At 35.8% G+C, this 17,555-nt stretch overlaps 1 protein-coding gene across 1 annotated transcript in view; it reads right to left on the bottom strand.

Annotated features, from left to right (window-relative positions):
• Positions 1-1,733: 1,733 nt before the first annotated feature.
• Positions 1,734-17,555, bottom strand: part of HECTD2 (HECT domain E3 ubiquitin protein ligase 2) — a 73,967-nt gene continuing 58,145 nt past the window's right edge. The window contains exons 14-21 of the mRNA XM_040254511.1: positions 17,178-17,266; positions 12,823-12,981; positions 9,550-9,624; positions 8,568-8,655; positions 8,377-8,483; positions 6,494-6,609; positions 5,777-5,920; positions 1,734-4,241 (exon numbers count right to left, since the gene is read on the bottom strand). Of these exons, the coding sequence (XP_040110445.1) occupies positions 4,121-4,241; positions 5,777-5,920; positions 6,494-6,609; positions 8,377-8,483; positions 8,568-8,655; positions 9,550-9,624; positions 12,823-12,981; positions 17,178-17,266 (899 nt within the window). The 3' untranslated portion in view covers positions 1,734-4,120. The remainder of the gene's footprint in view (positions 4,242-5,776; positions 5,921-6,493; positions 6,610-8,376; positions 8,484-8,567; positions 8,656-9,549; positions 9,625-12,822; positions 12,982-17,177; positions 17,267-17,555) is intronic.

Below are 17,555 nucleotides of genomic sequence, written 5' to 3'. Positions count from 1 at the left end.
GACAACCCACTCCAGCATTCTTGCCTGGAGAATCCCATAGACAGAGGAGCTTGGCAGGCTACAGGTCACAGGGTCACAAAGAGTTAGACACGATTGAAGTGACTTAGCACACAGTATAAAAAGTTAAAAACAAACAACCACCCTCTTAAAAAAAACAATGAAATGCAAAGATAGTGGATTATACATTAAAAGTCCTAAGGGAACAGTCAAGTATCACAATAGAGATGCATGCTTGATGAATTTATCTTTCACGAATAGAGGTGAAAGAAAGTCATTTTCAGACAAATGGAAAAAGAACTTACTAATCTTAAACCCAGAACTGGGTGTGAAGAACATTAAAAGAAACTGTAACTATGTGGTTAAATCTAAACAAACTATATAAAATAATATGTTATGGGCTGTATTTAAAATTTTTAAATTCATATTATAAAAGAAGTCAGGCTACAACTAGATCTCTGCAATACATGAGCTATAACAATAAGGTAATGGTAATAATATCAAACATATAAGGCTTATTAAAGGTTAGGCATGACATAAGTACTTTTTATATATACTAACTACATTTTATAGAGTGTGTATATATATATATATATATATATATATATATATAATGTATAAGCATATATCTATATGAGTAACCCTAGTGGCTCAGCAGTAAAGAATCTGCCTGCCAATGCAGGAGACATGGGTTCGATCCCTGATGAGGAAGGTGCCCTGAAGAAGGAAATTGCAACCCACTCCAGTATTTCTGCCTGGGAAATCCCATGGACAGAGGAGTCCAGCAAGCTGCAGTCCATGGGGTCACAAAGAGTCAGACACGCCTTAGTGACTAAACAACAATATACATCTAATACATATATTTACAATAAGATATACATACACGTATAGAAGTATATAGGTGTGTGTAGGTTTATTTAACAACGCTGTGAATTATGTATTATCAGAAGCAGTGGTTATCAGAGGTAACCCAACTGGAACCATGGTTCCTCTGGCGTCACATTATACTGCTTACTATATGCCAGGGACTGTGTAAGTGCTTTACACATACTAATTCCTTTATTTCTCCCCAGAACTCTGTCATTGAGATAGGGTTATTTTCATGTCACAAATTATTATCATTTGATAATTAAGGCATGAACAGATTAACCTGCCCAAGGAAACACAAGTATTGAACAGTAAACTCAAACCCAGGCAGTTTCAAAGCTCAGTTCTTAACCACTCACCAGGCCCTCTGGGTGAACCGATCTTGTACCCTCCCCTGTGAAAACTCACCTGTCTTCCACTCAGCTACCTATTTTCTCCCATCTATCACCCATGACATTCTCTCCTACATTCTTAGAATCTCTTCTCTTTGTTCATTAATCAAGGAAAATGTGGTAAGGGAAAACACGGCCAAACTAATGTTTTGGTAGGGGATAATAGATCTGAAGTTGTTGATTGATGGCCAATGAAATGTCATACTTAGTTCATTTCCAGGTGACCTCCATGGTGATATAATGTTCATTTGGTGGGATATTTGTGTGATCATCCAGTCATTGCCTATACGTTGTTTCATACCGAAAAATAATGCTAGAGGTTAGCTGCATTTGGTGTCAACAACACACATCTCTTGAAGGAGTATGTATTAATTTTCCAAAGCACCAGTTTAAAAGACAGTGTAACAAACAGAGTAGTTTGCATTTATATTTTAAACTTTTAATTCACTGCCTAATGTTCAAAAAAATGAATTGAAGTGTAATTGATTATATAACTTTAATATTTGAAAAAATTTATCCAGAAATTAACAATATAATACAATACACATTTGTACAAAAAAGAGGGGCGGTTAAAAACTTCTGATCATACAGACAAAAATATGATTAATTAAACAAAGATTAAAAAAGGACAGAACATTTTGTAAATACTGATAAATACTGTGCAATGCTTTAATTTACTGTGGCAGATACAAAAATCAAGAATTCATGAACACATTATATAAAAAGAAAGCAACTACATGAATTTTCTAGCTGTTTAAATTAACGAAATATAACAGTAGTGGTTCTTTTAAAAAATGAGGTATTAATTACACTGTAAACCAAAACCAGAGCATAAATAAATAAAGGCAATGTGCAATTTAGTGATAAATGATTATAAATTTCAACAACAGACAACAAAGATTTTTCCAGTTATTTATGGACTCTGCCATTTAAAAATTTGGCTTGCTTGTATACTTCTTATTTAAAAATGACATAGCTATTGATATACAAGCACATCATAGACATGCAGACCAAGCCAACACAGTTTTCCCATCTCTACCAAATAGAAGTTTTGTTTACATTTTATTTAGAACACTTAAATCTGGTTTCTTATACATGATTCTTTTGTGCTTATTAGTTAGCAGTAACCTACATTAAACATCTTACTTTCTAGTTCAAGCAGTGTGAGAGAGAAGCAGTTTTATTTGCACATGGATTACAAGCAAAGCAAACAGAACAAAACCAACATGCCCTTCAATCTCTTAGGGGTTCCAAGAATTTTAAGAAGAAAAATCCTTTAAATTGTATGTCCAAGTGGAAAAGTGGAATCACTTCTGTCTCAAGCAGAATAGTAAATGAACTAACTCCTTTCCTCCAAGATTCACAAGTTGGCTTTGGAAATGCAGAACAAGCTGATTAGTTCCTCCACCCTAGAAGACTTCTGCTGGTGGGGGTGTAGGAATCATAGCAAGAAGATCGTAGTGTAACTTGGAAACCGGGAAAGTGTTATTTGCATGTGAACCATGTGCTGGTACGAAATGCTGGCTTCATTATTATTGCAAATACACCTTCAGAGTTTTCTGAAGGAAAGCTATCAAAGTATAATACAGAAGTCGATTTGCAAATACTGTGATGTGCTAACAAAACTGCTTCATTTGCTGTAAATTAAAACCATTTACTGTCTGACTTAAAATGCAGTTTCTTTTTACATGCTACTTTATTAAGAAACTCCAAAAAGGGTACTTTTGAATTTGCTATATTCAGAATCCAGTGAAAAACAAACATTTGGGCCAAAATGTTAAACCTTATCTTTACATCAAGCTATGTCACTGAGTGTCTTTTGCTTTGCTTCATGTCATTTTGACACAAATGTTATTGTATTCACTTTTGTCAAATATCTTACCCTACTTGTTTTCAAAAATTAGTGTTTCAGTACAACAGGTGATCAAAAAAATACTATAAATAAGTCTTGTAAGTCAATCAAAGTATATATAAATCAGCTCTCTCTTTTTGTGCTTGTAACTGACTTAATTTATCAGTGACTAGTCAGATCTATTTCCTTTCTAATATTCTGACCCTTAAGAAGAAAGGATTATACAAACATTACAGAGTATTCAAAGTAACTAGTTTACTGTGCACGTGCATGCAGACTGACCATACTTAAAAGAATATAACCTTGAGTCCAATTAGTCTGAAAATAGTTACACTCTTGTACAATCATCTTTATTGATTTGTAAAAGCTGTACACACATCTAAAACCCTGAATTTACTTTGTAAAAATAAATCTTTAGCAATAAATGGCACTATCAAAATCCCATTATTCTCAGGCTATTATGTAGTTATTTACATGCTGATTTTCAGGAACGGTTGAAAAGAATCTTTAGAGGACCAAAGCCAGTATATCAAAAAAAACCCCTGTAAATTGCATTTGCAATTATACTGTTGTTTAGCCGCTATATGAAAATATGGCTACATGCCCCACACTAATGATAATGTAGCTATCCATGTTGCTACTGTGTGTGAGCAGCACACACTTTGCCACTGGGCTCCACCCACTCGGTCATCACTGCATTCTTTACTGCATGGTGCTTCCCCAGTGGAAACCTGTGACCCACTATTTATGGAGGATGATAAAGTGCTATAAAAAGGGACTGGACCCACCCGTCTCTGCCATCTGGTTTTTTTCACACTCAAACTGTGTTGTGTTTTTAGAAAACCATGCCTCTACTGAACACACTTCATATTTGATTTTTTTTAAAAAAATGTCAGTCTTTTAAAATTGGTGAGCTTTTTCAAGGTATTTTGAGACAGAAAACATGAAAAGGTTAAAGGCACAATAAGAGGGAAGTGAATGCTACATATAAATGTATTTCAAGTCTTCTTGGTTACTCAAGTCCAAAACCTTCTGAATTTGAAATTCCAATGATCAATTTCTGTTTCAGGTCCTTTTTGCTCTTGTAGGGGGGAAGGCAAAGTTGATTGAAGCAGGTGTGGGCCACAGGCAACCTAGGGGAAACATTTTCTTCAAAGATACCAAGTCTTAAAATTCACACAGAATGACTGCTAAGCAACTTTCAAAGTACCTGCACACACACACACTCAAATCTGTTTTACTAGACTGAGACGACTCATCCATTCCTTTACTGAACAAATACTTCTGGAGTACCCGCTGTGTATGAGGCACCATTCCACACCCTGTGGCTGGGTTTACCGACAAGACAATGGCCCTGCTCTCACAAACCTTACATTCTAGAAGCATTGTTTTTAGAGTCAGACAAATCAATCTGAATACCATCTCCCTTACTTTCTGGCTGTGAGATCTCGTTCAAGTGGCTTCATGTCTCCAAATCTCAATTGTCTCATCACATAAGGCAAACTATCCGAATGGGTGGAAAAGACCCAGTAGAATAGTAGGTAAAATAACTTATTATTTCAGCCTTGACTGTCAAAAAATCATAAGAACATTTCTGAGACACTTGATACCCACACTTCTCCTGTTGTTGCCCTCAAAGAACATGCAACCTTCATCCTCTGAATCTTTCTGATTAGATCTCCCAACCCTCTACCCGATGACACTTTTATCTAGATGCAAGATTCCAGCAGAATTCTTAGACCCTTTCCCTCAGTTTTTATGAACTGCACAGAATCAGAAGAGCTGTTGGTGGTAGCAGTGATAAACGAAAGGACAGATTTCAGTTCTAACTGATAAAAGGAAGAACTGACAGAACTCAGGGAATATATAGGGCAGGAGAAAAAAATATTTATAATCAAAGTAGTATCTACTCAAATTAGCTTTAGAAATTACAATGAGATTGGGAAAAGAAGTAAGTAGATCAACATTACCCCACCAACACTCTAGAAAATAATTTAAAGCCATCATCAGCATCACTTTCATATGCAAAGAGAACTAGATAAAGGAAAAAAACAAAAAAAGACCAGCACTAGAGGTATGGGGTCGCTGAGAGTTGGACACGACTCAGTGACTTCACTTTCGCTTTTCACTGTCATGCACTGGAGAAGGAAATGGCAACCCACTCCAGTGTTCTTGCCTGGAGAATCCCAGGGACAGAGGAGCCTGGTGGGCTGCCATCTATGGGGTCGCACAGAGTCGGACACGACTGAAGCGACTTAGCAGCAGCAGCAGAGGTATTCCAGTACAACAGGACTTCTGTAACTAATTATAATAATAGCCAAAAAAACTCACCTGGCGTCTTAAATAAAAAGACTTTTAAGTAAAAAGGAAGGTCAGACAATCTAAATACCATGCAAAGCAAGCTAGATTCTGGAAGTGATGATAAAATAATTGACTTAGCAAAGTAAAAAGTTGATGGAAAGGAATTATTATCAGTTAGTATTGGTATGTCTCAAAATTAATAAAGAACCTTAAGCCATAGTCTATCTTATCTCAAAGCCATGTTTACTTTGAGGACTTTTCTAAGAAAACAACTTCATATTGAAAGAATCTTCTAATTCCAAGCATACTATTATTAGCAAAACCTATAGATTAAAAAAAAAAAATGAATGACAATCTGGGAATTTACCAGTTAGTAGACGTTTCATTCTTTGAGATTTTAAAGTTTAAATCAGCCATTCCTCCTACAGGAACTCTGTCACTTCCTGTAGTAAAATGTAACAACTTCTTTTGAAGATCAAGAGGAAATCCAAGCACAACATCCCAAAAGTATCTAGAGAACACCAAAGGAAATTTATATAAAATGTATATAAAATGACAAAAGTCCTGCAGATGAGAATAAAATAATATAAAGTAAGCTCTAGGGAAACAACTTCCCTTAAAGGTACATACTACTCTCAAACTGAAATGGAGGAACGACAGGCTTCTATATATAAATTAGGTTTTTGACTAACATCATTATAAAAATAGTCCAACAACGGAGAGTACATAAGCCATTTTTCTTCTATATAATTTTCCATATTTTTCAACACAGTGCTATTAAAAGGCTTTTTATAAGCATGGCATCCCTGCAATTCTAGGACCAAAGTCATTTTTTAAAAGAAGTCAACTCTCTGGACTTCTGTAGAAACTTACTTATATCACTTTCTCCCAGGGGGACTGCTAAGTGATTTCATATTGAATATTCTCACATTACTTTCAAGAGATAAAAGAAAGCAGTGTGGGCTGTACAAGATTTCTGGTGACTTAACTTGATTCAAAGATTGTAAGTTACACAAATAAACCAACCACATTCTCTTTCATTCTCTCTTTAGCAGCCTCACTCTCAGAAGTATAAAGAGCTCACCGGATAGTCACGTCAGTTTTTGCGTAACCATCATACTGTGTACTTCTCTGGAGGGCGTGCATATCCAGTTCAGGACTTCCACAGACCAGAATTTCAACCTCTTCTGGACGAAGCAGCTGCCGATAATTATTTATCAAAAATGATAAGAAAAAGTCATGATCAAAAAAAGTGAAACTGGAACTGTTTTCATTGAATCAAGCAACAAAAATCATGACCTTCTTAGAGTAAATCAAACCATTTTTTAAGGAAAAATATTCTCCATTTATATTTTTCCTACTGAGATACGTTTGCTTCTAAAAGTTTATAAATCTTTTCCAACTCTTAGATTCCCCCTTTTGCAAATAACAGCAACTAGCTAGAAAAACAAGCAGATGACTTAGCATAAATCCAAATTACAGCTCTTCCCCAAAACCCAGCTTGAAACTCTTTCAGCTACTCTAGCATCTACTGACATGCCTGGATCCAACATCCATGAAGCCTCCTGGGCACAATGTGGTGTCTGAGTAGCAGCTTAGTCTATTTTGTTTTTTCATCTACATAGCTTGTCTCCCACCTAAAGAGATTAGAATTTAAAAATGAAGACTTGCTACACTATTTATTTCCCCTCCTTCCACCCCTATAAATACAGTGCATCACAGACAAAACTTAACTAGAAATCAACAAGTGCTCCATATTCAAAGGTACTTTCAATAAACATGTGATAAAGACCATCACATACTGAGAATTGGACTATAAACAAAGCTGAGTGCCGAAGAACTGATGCTTTTGAACTGTGGTGTTGGAGGAGACTCTTGAGAGTCCCTTGGACTGCAAGGAGATCCAACCAGTCCATTCTAAAGGAGATCAGTCCTGAATATGCATTGGAAGGACTGATATGGAAGCTGAAACTCCAAAACTTTGGCTACGTGATGCAAAGAACTGACTCATTTGAAAATACCCTGATGCTGGGAAAGACTGAAAGCGGGAGAAGAAGGGGACAACAGAGGATGAGATGGTTGGATGGCATCACCGACTCAATGGACATGAGTTTGAGGAAACTCTGGGCGTTGGTGATGGACAGGGAGGCCTGGTGTGCTGCAGTCCATGGGGTCACAAAGAGTTGGACACGACTGCGTGACTGAATTGAACTAAACTGAAAGACCGTCACTCTAAAGCAAGTTCTCTCCTATGCAAAATAATTCACATGGAGACCTCACTCCAAACCCTCCTTATAAAACTGAGTGGAGATGGCTTGATGGAGTGTGCCCAGAGGAGCAGGGATGAAGAGACACTTTTATGACATTTCTGATAACGGTGTTCTCAACAGCAGATGACCCCTACTCACATGGCTAAGAAAAAGTCAGACCGACCAGAGCCCACCATGACTCTGGAGACAAACTACTTCCTGGGGGTAAAAGGCCACTCAAAGTTGCTGGGGGACCCCTGAAGAGGAATGAAGCAGCTATAAAAACCTGTTCCTTAAACAGTGAGAAGTTGTAGCTTTTGCCTGGAGCTTATGTGTTAACCATTTCCCATGCTTTACGCCTCAGTTTTAAAGATCTGGAGCCCTTGGGGATCTCTTTATCCAGTCTGCTTGGGGAAATTTTTTAAAGCTTAGAAGACATAGTTTAAGACATAGCATGATGAGTTGGGGGGGGATGGAGTTGACTGGTCTTTTTTCCCTTTAGAGAATTAAGGCTGAAATGAGAGAACTATTTTTATTTCCAGCTCTGTTTTAAAAACTAGAAAACAATTTTTTTTTTAAATTTAAAAGCTAAAAAAAATTTTTTTTAATTTAAAAGTTAAAAGAAAATTTTTTTTTTAATTTAAAATGTTTTAAAGAATTACTTGTCAATATCATAGTATTACAAACCCTAACTGAAAGCATGAAGCTTTAAACTCACCATTAGGGCATTTGAAGCACACACACTATGAAATCCGTAATAAAATGCAGCAAACTGCTTATAGATGGATTTGTTGAGAAGAAAGTCAATATAAAGCTGTACATATTCTGAAAAGCAATTTTACATCTGTTAAATAATAAAAGAAAATGGCAAACACTAATGCACTTCAATTAAGAAATGTTTTCACTTACCTTTCCTATTTTGATTGGTAACTGGAATTTTATCACCACCTGGCTTTAAATTATAGGACTTAATTATTCCGAATTCTTCTTGAAACACCTGATGGGAGACACCGACACCCCACATTTATCGGTATATGTTAACAGACTTCAGTGAACAGGTTTGTAACATTTAAAAAGAAAAGTTTTCCCCCCTTTTCTAAATTACAAAATACAGAAAGGTTAGGCTCTTGTGATATTTGTATTAAGAATGGTGTCATGAAAGCATTTTGGAATAAAAAAGTAAGGTCTTAACCCTCTTGAATACAGCTAAACACTTTACTGACGTTTAAAAAAATTTGTGTGACCTTTTGGGTAGCACTCAGGCCTCTGGAACTATGTGGATTACTATCATTTCCACCTTCCAATTATTTTTAGGTGAGTGGAAATGAGGGAATTTTTGTCTGATCGATTAACTTCTGCTCCTTCTTGTACTGAACCAACAGAAGAGGCTTGTTTTTAGAAGGTGAAAAGCTCTGAGAAAGTAACTGCGTCCAGGATATAGGCCAGGTGCCTTGCAGAGTACCCTCACCCTTGCTGGCTTTCCTTGATCGCTTACTTATACATGTCTGCTTCAATGTCTTTGGGCTTCCCTGGCGGTTCAGATAGTAAGGAATCTGCCTGCAATACAGGTGACTTGGGTCTGATCCCTGTGTCAGGAAGATCCCCTATAGTAGGAATGGCAACCCACTCCAGTATTCTTGCCTGGAGAATTCCATGGACAGAGGAGCCTGGCAGGCTATAGTCCATGGGGGTCAAAAAGAGTTGGATGCAACTGAGCAACTAACACTTAATTTTTCACTGTTTTTATCGGGTTAAGATCCTTTAAGACAGGGAGTGGTATGTACAGATCAATCCTTGTTCCTCTTTTCTAACGATGGGTATATGGTAACAAAAGGTATTTTTCATATATAAAATACCTGATTAACAGAAAGCTATCTGCCCTTAATGGTACCTGAAATGTGGAATAGAAATCTTCTTCAACATTGCCTTCATATGACAGGAGTTCACTTAATCCATGGGCCAACTCCTGTGAAGAGAAACCTGTTATTTGTGTTTTTAAATCAAATAGTACTACCCCAAACAGTAAACCAGATCCACTATAGCTCACTTACATGTGAGATAAACTCAGATTTTGAAATAAAGATAATATTGGGACATATTTTCCAGGGTAAAAAATACTGGTTAATGATTTCTACCATGTAAAAGGTTTGGAAAAATTTATTGGAAAGGTCACATGAAGGAAAATATCCAGTTATACCCATAAAGGCATAACTCTGGGGTCTATTCGTATGCAGTAAGCTAAGAGTATAGTTTCTATCATAATTCACTGCTATCTGCAATATCACTTTTATGAATTTGTAGTATTTCTCATTCTCAGTTTATAGTCTTAAAAAGTCTGTTAATGTTTTATAATTCCTCTTTTAAACATAAAAATACACAGTTTATATGTGTTAAGTGGTTTTTACATTTCAGTTAAGGACTCTCTCCTCCCAATAAAAAGTTGAGAACACTGGAAGAAATGTATCCCTACACTGTAACTCATGTTTCCCCTCAACAGAGATTTATAAATAGAAAAACTAAGCCAGTATTTTTTTAAAATTTCTGGTTATTTTAAATTTCATTTAAAATAAAAATGTTTTGTTTTAAATATTAGCAGAAAGATAAAGAACAGCATGTTTAGAATGATGTTACACACTTTACATATTAAGTTTCCCATTTCACTAAAATAAATTTAAAAACAAATCTAGGTTGACATAGGTTTTAGTATGATTCTTATCATTTGTTTCAATTACTAATAAAGTTATGGCTGCTGAAAATTATAATCAGGAGATCTGAATTTTTTAAAAGAATTCAAGGAACTAGTAGATGAATCCAATTGAAAGAATTTACCATATTCTTTTAAAGATCAAATTTTTAGTGATAAAATACAAAGTCAATTAGGTAATAAAGTATATACTCAGATCTGCTTTATTCGACTGTAGGGACTTTTATTCCCAGCCTTTGTATTTTCAAAACTCAATTTTTAATTTTTTTATCTATAGTTAAGATTCTTAAATGTAAAAATACTGTTAGCCCATAGTTCAGCATTTTTATGATTTTTATAAATATAAAATTAAAAGTGCATGAAGATATAGGTTTTATACACTATTTGAATACCCTGGTATTATTTAACAGACCATATTGGAGAGTGACTCAAACAGAAAAGAAAAAAGCTACTACAGTTGCTGATTCAAGGTTATACTTAGCCTCTCCATTCTCAACTGAAACCCTTAAGGGTAATTTTCACAAGGCTGTGTGGGGAAGATTTGTTGTTGCCATGGGACAGTTCTGATGCTTTGAGTCATGGATCCCTTCTCTACAAAAGCAATGGAGTTTCCATTAACATGGTCACGGAGACGCATTGGCCTACTAACACTATACTGAAGGCTCCATCATTGAATATTTTGCTTATTTGCTGAGTTTGTCTTTTTTAAATCCTTATTCACAAATACTGTGTTTAAATTAAGAAATGTATCACTACAGATTTCTCTTTGCTTGCCTGCTTACTCTTCTTGAAATACATATTGTACAGATACAAATGGTAAACAAAGCACTGAATAAAAAAAGCACTTAAAACTTTTTTCTAGATATATTTTGCCATATATGAAATGGGAATTAGGTGCTAATTTTAATAGATGCCATTGAAAATTGATATTCCATTTTAAAAATTAAAAAAATTCCCTGTGTTCTACTATCCTAACACAGTAGTTTTCTTGCTTCCTTTCTATCTTCATTCATGCCTGCACAGACACTCAGTTTTTTTCAGCTGATCTCATAGTTTATGCACAATCTTGATTCATCATTAAAGAGGCAATATAGGAATACAAAATTAACTCAGTATCATCTTCAGCTCATAATATGAAAAAACATATTGGTATAGTCATTCATAAAATATCCATTATTATTAACTAAAAACTTGGATCCAAATGACTCAAGTTCAAATAGCTTTAATCCTAAAATCAGACAATTTATTGGTAAAAATCAGTAATAACATTAGGAAATTTATTGGTAAAAATTTGACAAAAACTACATATATATGACAAAAAGAAAATCACAGCAATCTAAATTGAGAAGTTAGTTCAGCCATTAGTATATATAGTATTAATATGTTTTATACACTAGTATATATGAGTATATAGTTGTGACAATAACTCCCATTGTTATACAAATAAGCAAATTCAGAAAATTGTCCAGGGTCACAGATAGTATGTGGCCAAAATGCAAGACTATAAAGGGCAAATCTTTCTTAAGTACAATTTACTCTATTACCTTTTCCAACTACTGAGTCTTGTAAAAATATGAATTTAGGCTCTTCAAAAGAATCTGAACTTACTTTCAAAAATGTGTTTGATATCACATGAAGAATGGTTTTCTAATTGGTCACATGTTCTGGAGAGGTTTTTCAACTTTGGTAGGAAGGTTCCAATCCTACACCAAAGTGATCTGACCATTAACTAAAACACAACAATATTTAAATAGGCCCTTAATGAACAAAGAGGATGTCCACATTTGGCTACTTACTAATAATAAGGGGAATTCTCTGCTGACCAATGGCTATCGAAATTCAGCTGGGAAAAGTATTATAATTGTAGGGGATTGTCAGGATGATGAGCATACTATCCATTCTTCTACTAAATTTTAACGCTGGATTAAATCTGATAATTGGAAATCTAGTCTCTGAATAGCAGAATATCAGAGACAGGTCTGTGAAATTCATTAATTTTATTAAGGGTGTTGTTGCAGACGTTGTTAACGATATTGCACAGTGACACACTGATAAGAATCCACAGAAGCAATCAAGTATTGAATATTGAGTACTTTATCATCTCATGTAATCTTCCCAATATGTAAGTTTTACTATTCCATTGTTCACATAAGGAAACTAGAGTTCAGAAACATAAACAGCTTATTCAAATTCACAGAGCTAGTAAGTTGTAGAGGCCAGATTCAAATATCTGCCTCTGACTCAAAGCTTGTTCCACTATGCTGGGAGAACTAAGTGCTGCAAAGTGGGTTATGTATCTCTACAGGGAAGGAGAAAATTAGACAAAAGAGGAGATGGGTTACAAATGTAGAGGGAAACCATATCTAAACATAAAAACAGTTTATCAGGAGGAGAGAGACTGTAGTAGAAGAAAGATAATTCAGCAGTAAGGGATAAGATACTAAACAACTATATACTTACAGGCATGATTTGACACAAGTCGTCAGTGGTCACACTGCAGATGCCTACTGGCGTATTCTGATCACTAGGAACGATGGGAGGGCTCAATAATTTCTTATAGCAGCAGGGGGGGAAACGAATATCCAGAGTAATGCTGTTATAAACAGCTAGTCCCATAAGCTATGCATACTAAATGTTAAGCATTAACATAAAATCCATGACAACAAATGAGTTTTGAATTATGTATCTATTTCTTGCATACTTCTTTCAGATCTAACACTGATTTTGTAATTAATCCCACATACTTACTCTTTCCTTTATTTTCCCTTTATTTTACATAATTCCCTGATTACCAAAAATCATATAAAAAGGAGAGGTTCAGGTAATCGTATTTAATGATTTCCCTAGAAAACTTCATATCTAAGATCACAATAGCAAGTTCACACATTTCTATAAAGTATTTAACATATAAGAAAACTTCTAAATTTAAACAGAGATTGGTGGTGATTTTATTAGCAGCAATTTATTCAGAACTCGCTGCAGAACATGCCATTGATTTTGGTGACCATTCTGGCTAAATACAGGCTACGCAGAGAGAGCTGTATTGAACAGGCATATGGACACACACACACAGACGTCTGCATACACACAGACTACTGATAAGACACAATCTCCCACAGTAATACCTGAAAGACTTATTACTTGGAGTTTACTCAAAGTGTTCAGTTAAAAAGCTACAGATGTTATATTTATAAACTTTGCCCAACTATATATATATTTTTTATCAGTTATACAGTAGAATGTGACTTCAATCATTTAATAAACGAGGGGTTTTAGAGCAAATTTTATGACATTTTAACTGTCAAAAGATTATAATAACAAGTTCTTAAGGAAGTCATTACTTTTACTGACTTGAAATCTAAACATATGGTCTGGACAAATCATTAAAAACAATTTAAAAGATTAGAAAATAGCCAATATGTTAATTTGCTAGGGCAGAAAAAGGCTAATAATCATCTAAGGAACAGTTCTGTTATTTTATAGGTAACCATACCAACAGAGATCGAGCAGTGTGTTCTAGAGGAAAGATATTGCATGTACACCGTGGTGGATTCATGTCAATGTATGGCAAAACCAATACAGAATTGTAAAGTAAAATAAAAAGTAAATTTAAAAAAAAATGAAAATAAGCTCTAATATACTCCTATAACTATGATAATAGCAATAACAGAAGTAAGCACCATACTATTGTAGGTACCATTTATGATCATTTACTGTAGTGATAAGTCCTAAGCATCTTTCATTACAATTAAAAAAAGTTATAATCCTGAAGGAAGGTTTTTAACAGATAAGAAAGTAGGTTCACAGGATCTGCTCTAGGGCACCTTCATTGCAGGAGAATCACAATGCCTTTCACACTAAAGCTGCTCTGGTTGAAGCAGGGGTAGGAGTGTGGGAATTCTGCTGGAGACGCCATGTGGTGCAAACGGGGTGGAGTTTGAAACCCCCGCACTACATTATATTGCCCCATCCTTAGTTCCAATGTCTTTCTGGTAATTCTGCTTCTAAAAAAAAATTAGATTATGGCTCTCAGTGTGATCTTCAAAACATTTTATAATTATTACTATAGGTTTCATTATAATATTTCTTGTAAACGCCAAGGCCTTACTATTTAAAAATAATTGTATTGGAAATATAAACCTGTGAGAACTGACAGCCCAGTAAATCTTTGGTTCTGAAGTGTTAGTGAATGTGTGTGTGTGTGTGTGCTCAGTCGTGTCCACCTCTTTGCAACCTCGGGCACTGTAGCCCACCGGGCTTCCTCTGTCCATGGGATTTCCCAGGCAAGAATACTGGAGTGGGTTGCCATTTCCTTCTCCAGGGGATCCTCCCAACCCAGGGATCAAACCCATGTCTCCTGCATCGGCAGGCTGATTCTTTTACCACTGAGCCACCTAAGAAGCCCCTCTGAAATTTTAAAACTGGAATTATGTATGGAGCCAATTATAGTTTCTTAATCACCACACATGGCACCCCACTCCAGTACTCTTGCCTGGAAAGTCCCATGGACAGAAGAGCCTGGTGGGCTGCAGTCCATGGGGTCGCGAAGAGTCAGACATGACTGAGCGACTTCACTTTCACGCACTGGAGAAGGAAATGGCAACCCACTCCAGTGTTCTTGCCTGGAGAATCCCAGGGACGGGGGAGCCTGGTGGGCTGCCGTCTATGGGGTCGCACAGAGTCGGACATGACTGAAGCGACTTAGCAGCAGCAGCAATCACCACACCTATTACTTCTAAATGTTTTGTTCTCTTCACCTTCGGCAGATTTTTCACCCACGTATGTGACCACAGTCTACCATCATCACACATTTTTCATATACAATATCCTGCTTTTCAGGGCAGCAACCTTTCTATAGTTTGTGTGTGAGATCAATACACATAATAATGAGATAGTGGTGGTTATAAGTTAATTTTAGATATAACTGTTCAACTTGTAATATACAACATCTAAATACATTTAATATGCTCTTTTGGGTAATGACTGATTAGAAACTAATGCCTATTGCCAAAAAAAAAAAAAAAATCCGGTAAGCAAGTTCACGGTATCACATATACTACTCTAAAAATGTAGTGTAAGAGCTAATACTTTATTACAAACACTAGGAAGTCAAAATAAGCCAAACCTAAGCCATGATAAGAATGTAAAGTATGACAAACATACTTATCAGGAAATTCAAATGACTCCTAGTGTAGTGAGAAGCATTAATAGCAGGACTTCAATGAAGTTAAAACATTCAACAAATGACTACTGTAAATAACAGAATGAAAATATGACTGTAGGAATTGTTACACGTTCCTTACTGTGGGCTTGGCACTTTGGACCTTTAGATACGACAACACACAATCAAATTTCAGATTAAGTTTACTATCACAGTGTGTGGTTTTCCCGACTCCCTTGTCTTCCACGCAGCTTCTTGATTTCCATGTACATTCTTCGGGATGTATTCCAACAAATATCACAAAGTCAGATGATATTCAAAGCCCTCCATCAGACGGCTCTTAATCTTTTTTGCCTGAATATTCATTGGAAGGACTGATGCTGAAGCTGAAACTCCAATACTTTGGCTAGCTGATGCAAAGAACTGACTCATTGGAAAAGACCCTGATGCTGGGAAAGACTGAAGGCGGGAGGAGAAGGGGACGATAGAGGATGAGATGGTTGGATGGCGTCACCGACTCAATGGACATGAGTTTGCATAAACTCCGGGAGTTGGTGACGGACAGGGAGGCCTGGCGTGCTACAGTCCATGGGGTCGCAAAGGGTCGGACATGACTGAGCAACTGAACTGAACTGAATCTTTTTTGCCAGCGCCATCTATAGCTCTGAGAGAGCCCCCTGCTCCCACCAAGTGGACCTGCACATAGCTCTGTGACAGCCAGCAGTGGGGACTCTTTCCCAGCCATTCTCCTAGTCCCGGTCCCACTCTCTCCAGTCCTGGTTTAATGAAATAGATTGGTTCCATTTAAAACCTCTACCTTCTCTGGGAGGACTACAATGAATTGTTTCCTTCTCAGAATTCCTCAGCACTTAATGCCTAATGGTCATTTGACTCTGAGGACAAACTACCTGCAAGGGTGGTCATCTGTCCATCTAGATGATAAGCTTCTTAAAGTAGATATTTTTTCTTTTTTTAACCTATGTATCCCTGGGGTTTGCTCATTTATTGATTCTTCTCTTTCTTCCACACTTATATTTTTCAGAATTTAAAAATGAATGCAGAAGGCATCCTGTCCAATCTCCCACCCAACGCAGCAACACTCTCTCCAACAAACCTGAAAGAATCAGAGGATGGTGTAGGAATTTATATCATTTTAAAAAGCACTATAAAATAATGCTGTATGCTTCAAATGTTCCCATTCCATTCAATTTTTAATTCTTATGACCGTCTCAGGATTTGAGGCCACATTAGATTTAATCTTCATAATTTCAATTTAGAAAACTGAGTGAAGTAAGCACAAAGTGAAAGAACTACCAGAATAGTTCATTATGAAAAGGAAAGGTACTGTGACTTTAAAAAATGTCTTAAATTTCTGATAATTTAGGTTGTAAATGAAATAGCAAATGCTACTTGAGATAAGGTTTTCAGAGAAATATGTTAACAGTTCAGTCACACCTTCCAGTTAACTAAATCTGCTGATAACTATATAGCTGTGATATTACAAAATAATAAAGACTACTGAAAAATCTACTAGTAAATTTAATAAGAATCTTTAATCTGAATAAAATAATGAGAACAGTTTTCCAAAATGCAGATAAAATTCATAAAAATCTCTAGTCTACTAGCACCTCCTAGTGGAAAGTTCAAAGGATACAATTCCAACCAATCGGAATTCAGAATAGTTATCACATTTAAAGCTGCTAAACCAATGGCAGTATGAATCCTTATGATACATAAACATGCCTGGAAAATAGAAGCATAATGTCATCAATATGATTGATATAAAAAATCAGAATGGTTAACAGGCACATGATATCTATCTATTAGAAGCAAAACAGTTCAGCAATAGTTATGTTACAGAACAATTTTCATGTTAAAATATATCAAATATGGGTCCAGAGTGTGCAAGAGCCTTTTATTCTTCACTGGTATCCTGAACCAAGGGTTGAAATGGTAAAAAGACAGAAACTAATCAGTTGCTTTATAGAAACTATAGTTTTATACTTTATAAGTTATCAAAATTAATTCTGAG

The sequence above is a fragment of the Oryx dammah genome, unplaced genomic scaffold (assembly GCF_014754425.2).
Source record: "Oryx dammah isolate SB20612 unplaced genomic scaffold, SCBI_Odam_1.1 HiC_scaffold_14, whole genome shotgun sequence".
NCBI lineage: Eukaryota > Metazoa > Chordata > Mammalia > Artiodactyla > Bovidae > Oryx > Oryx dammah.
The sequence above is the reverse complement of the archived record's forward strand: the minus strand, read 5'-3'. Positions and strand labels throughout refer to the sequence as shown.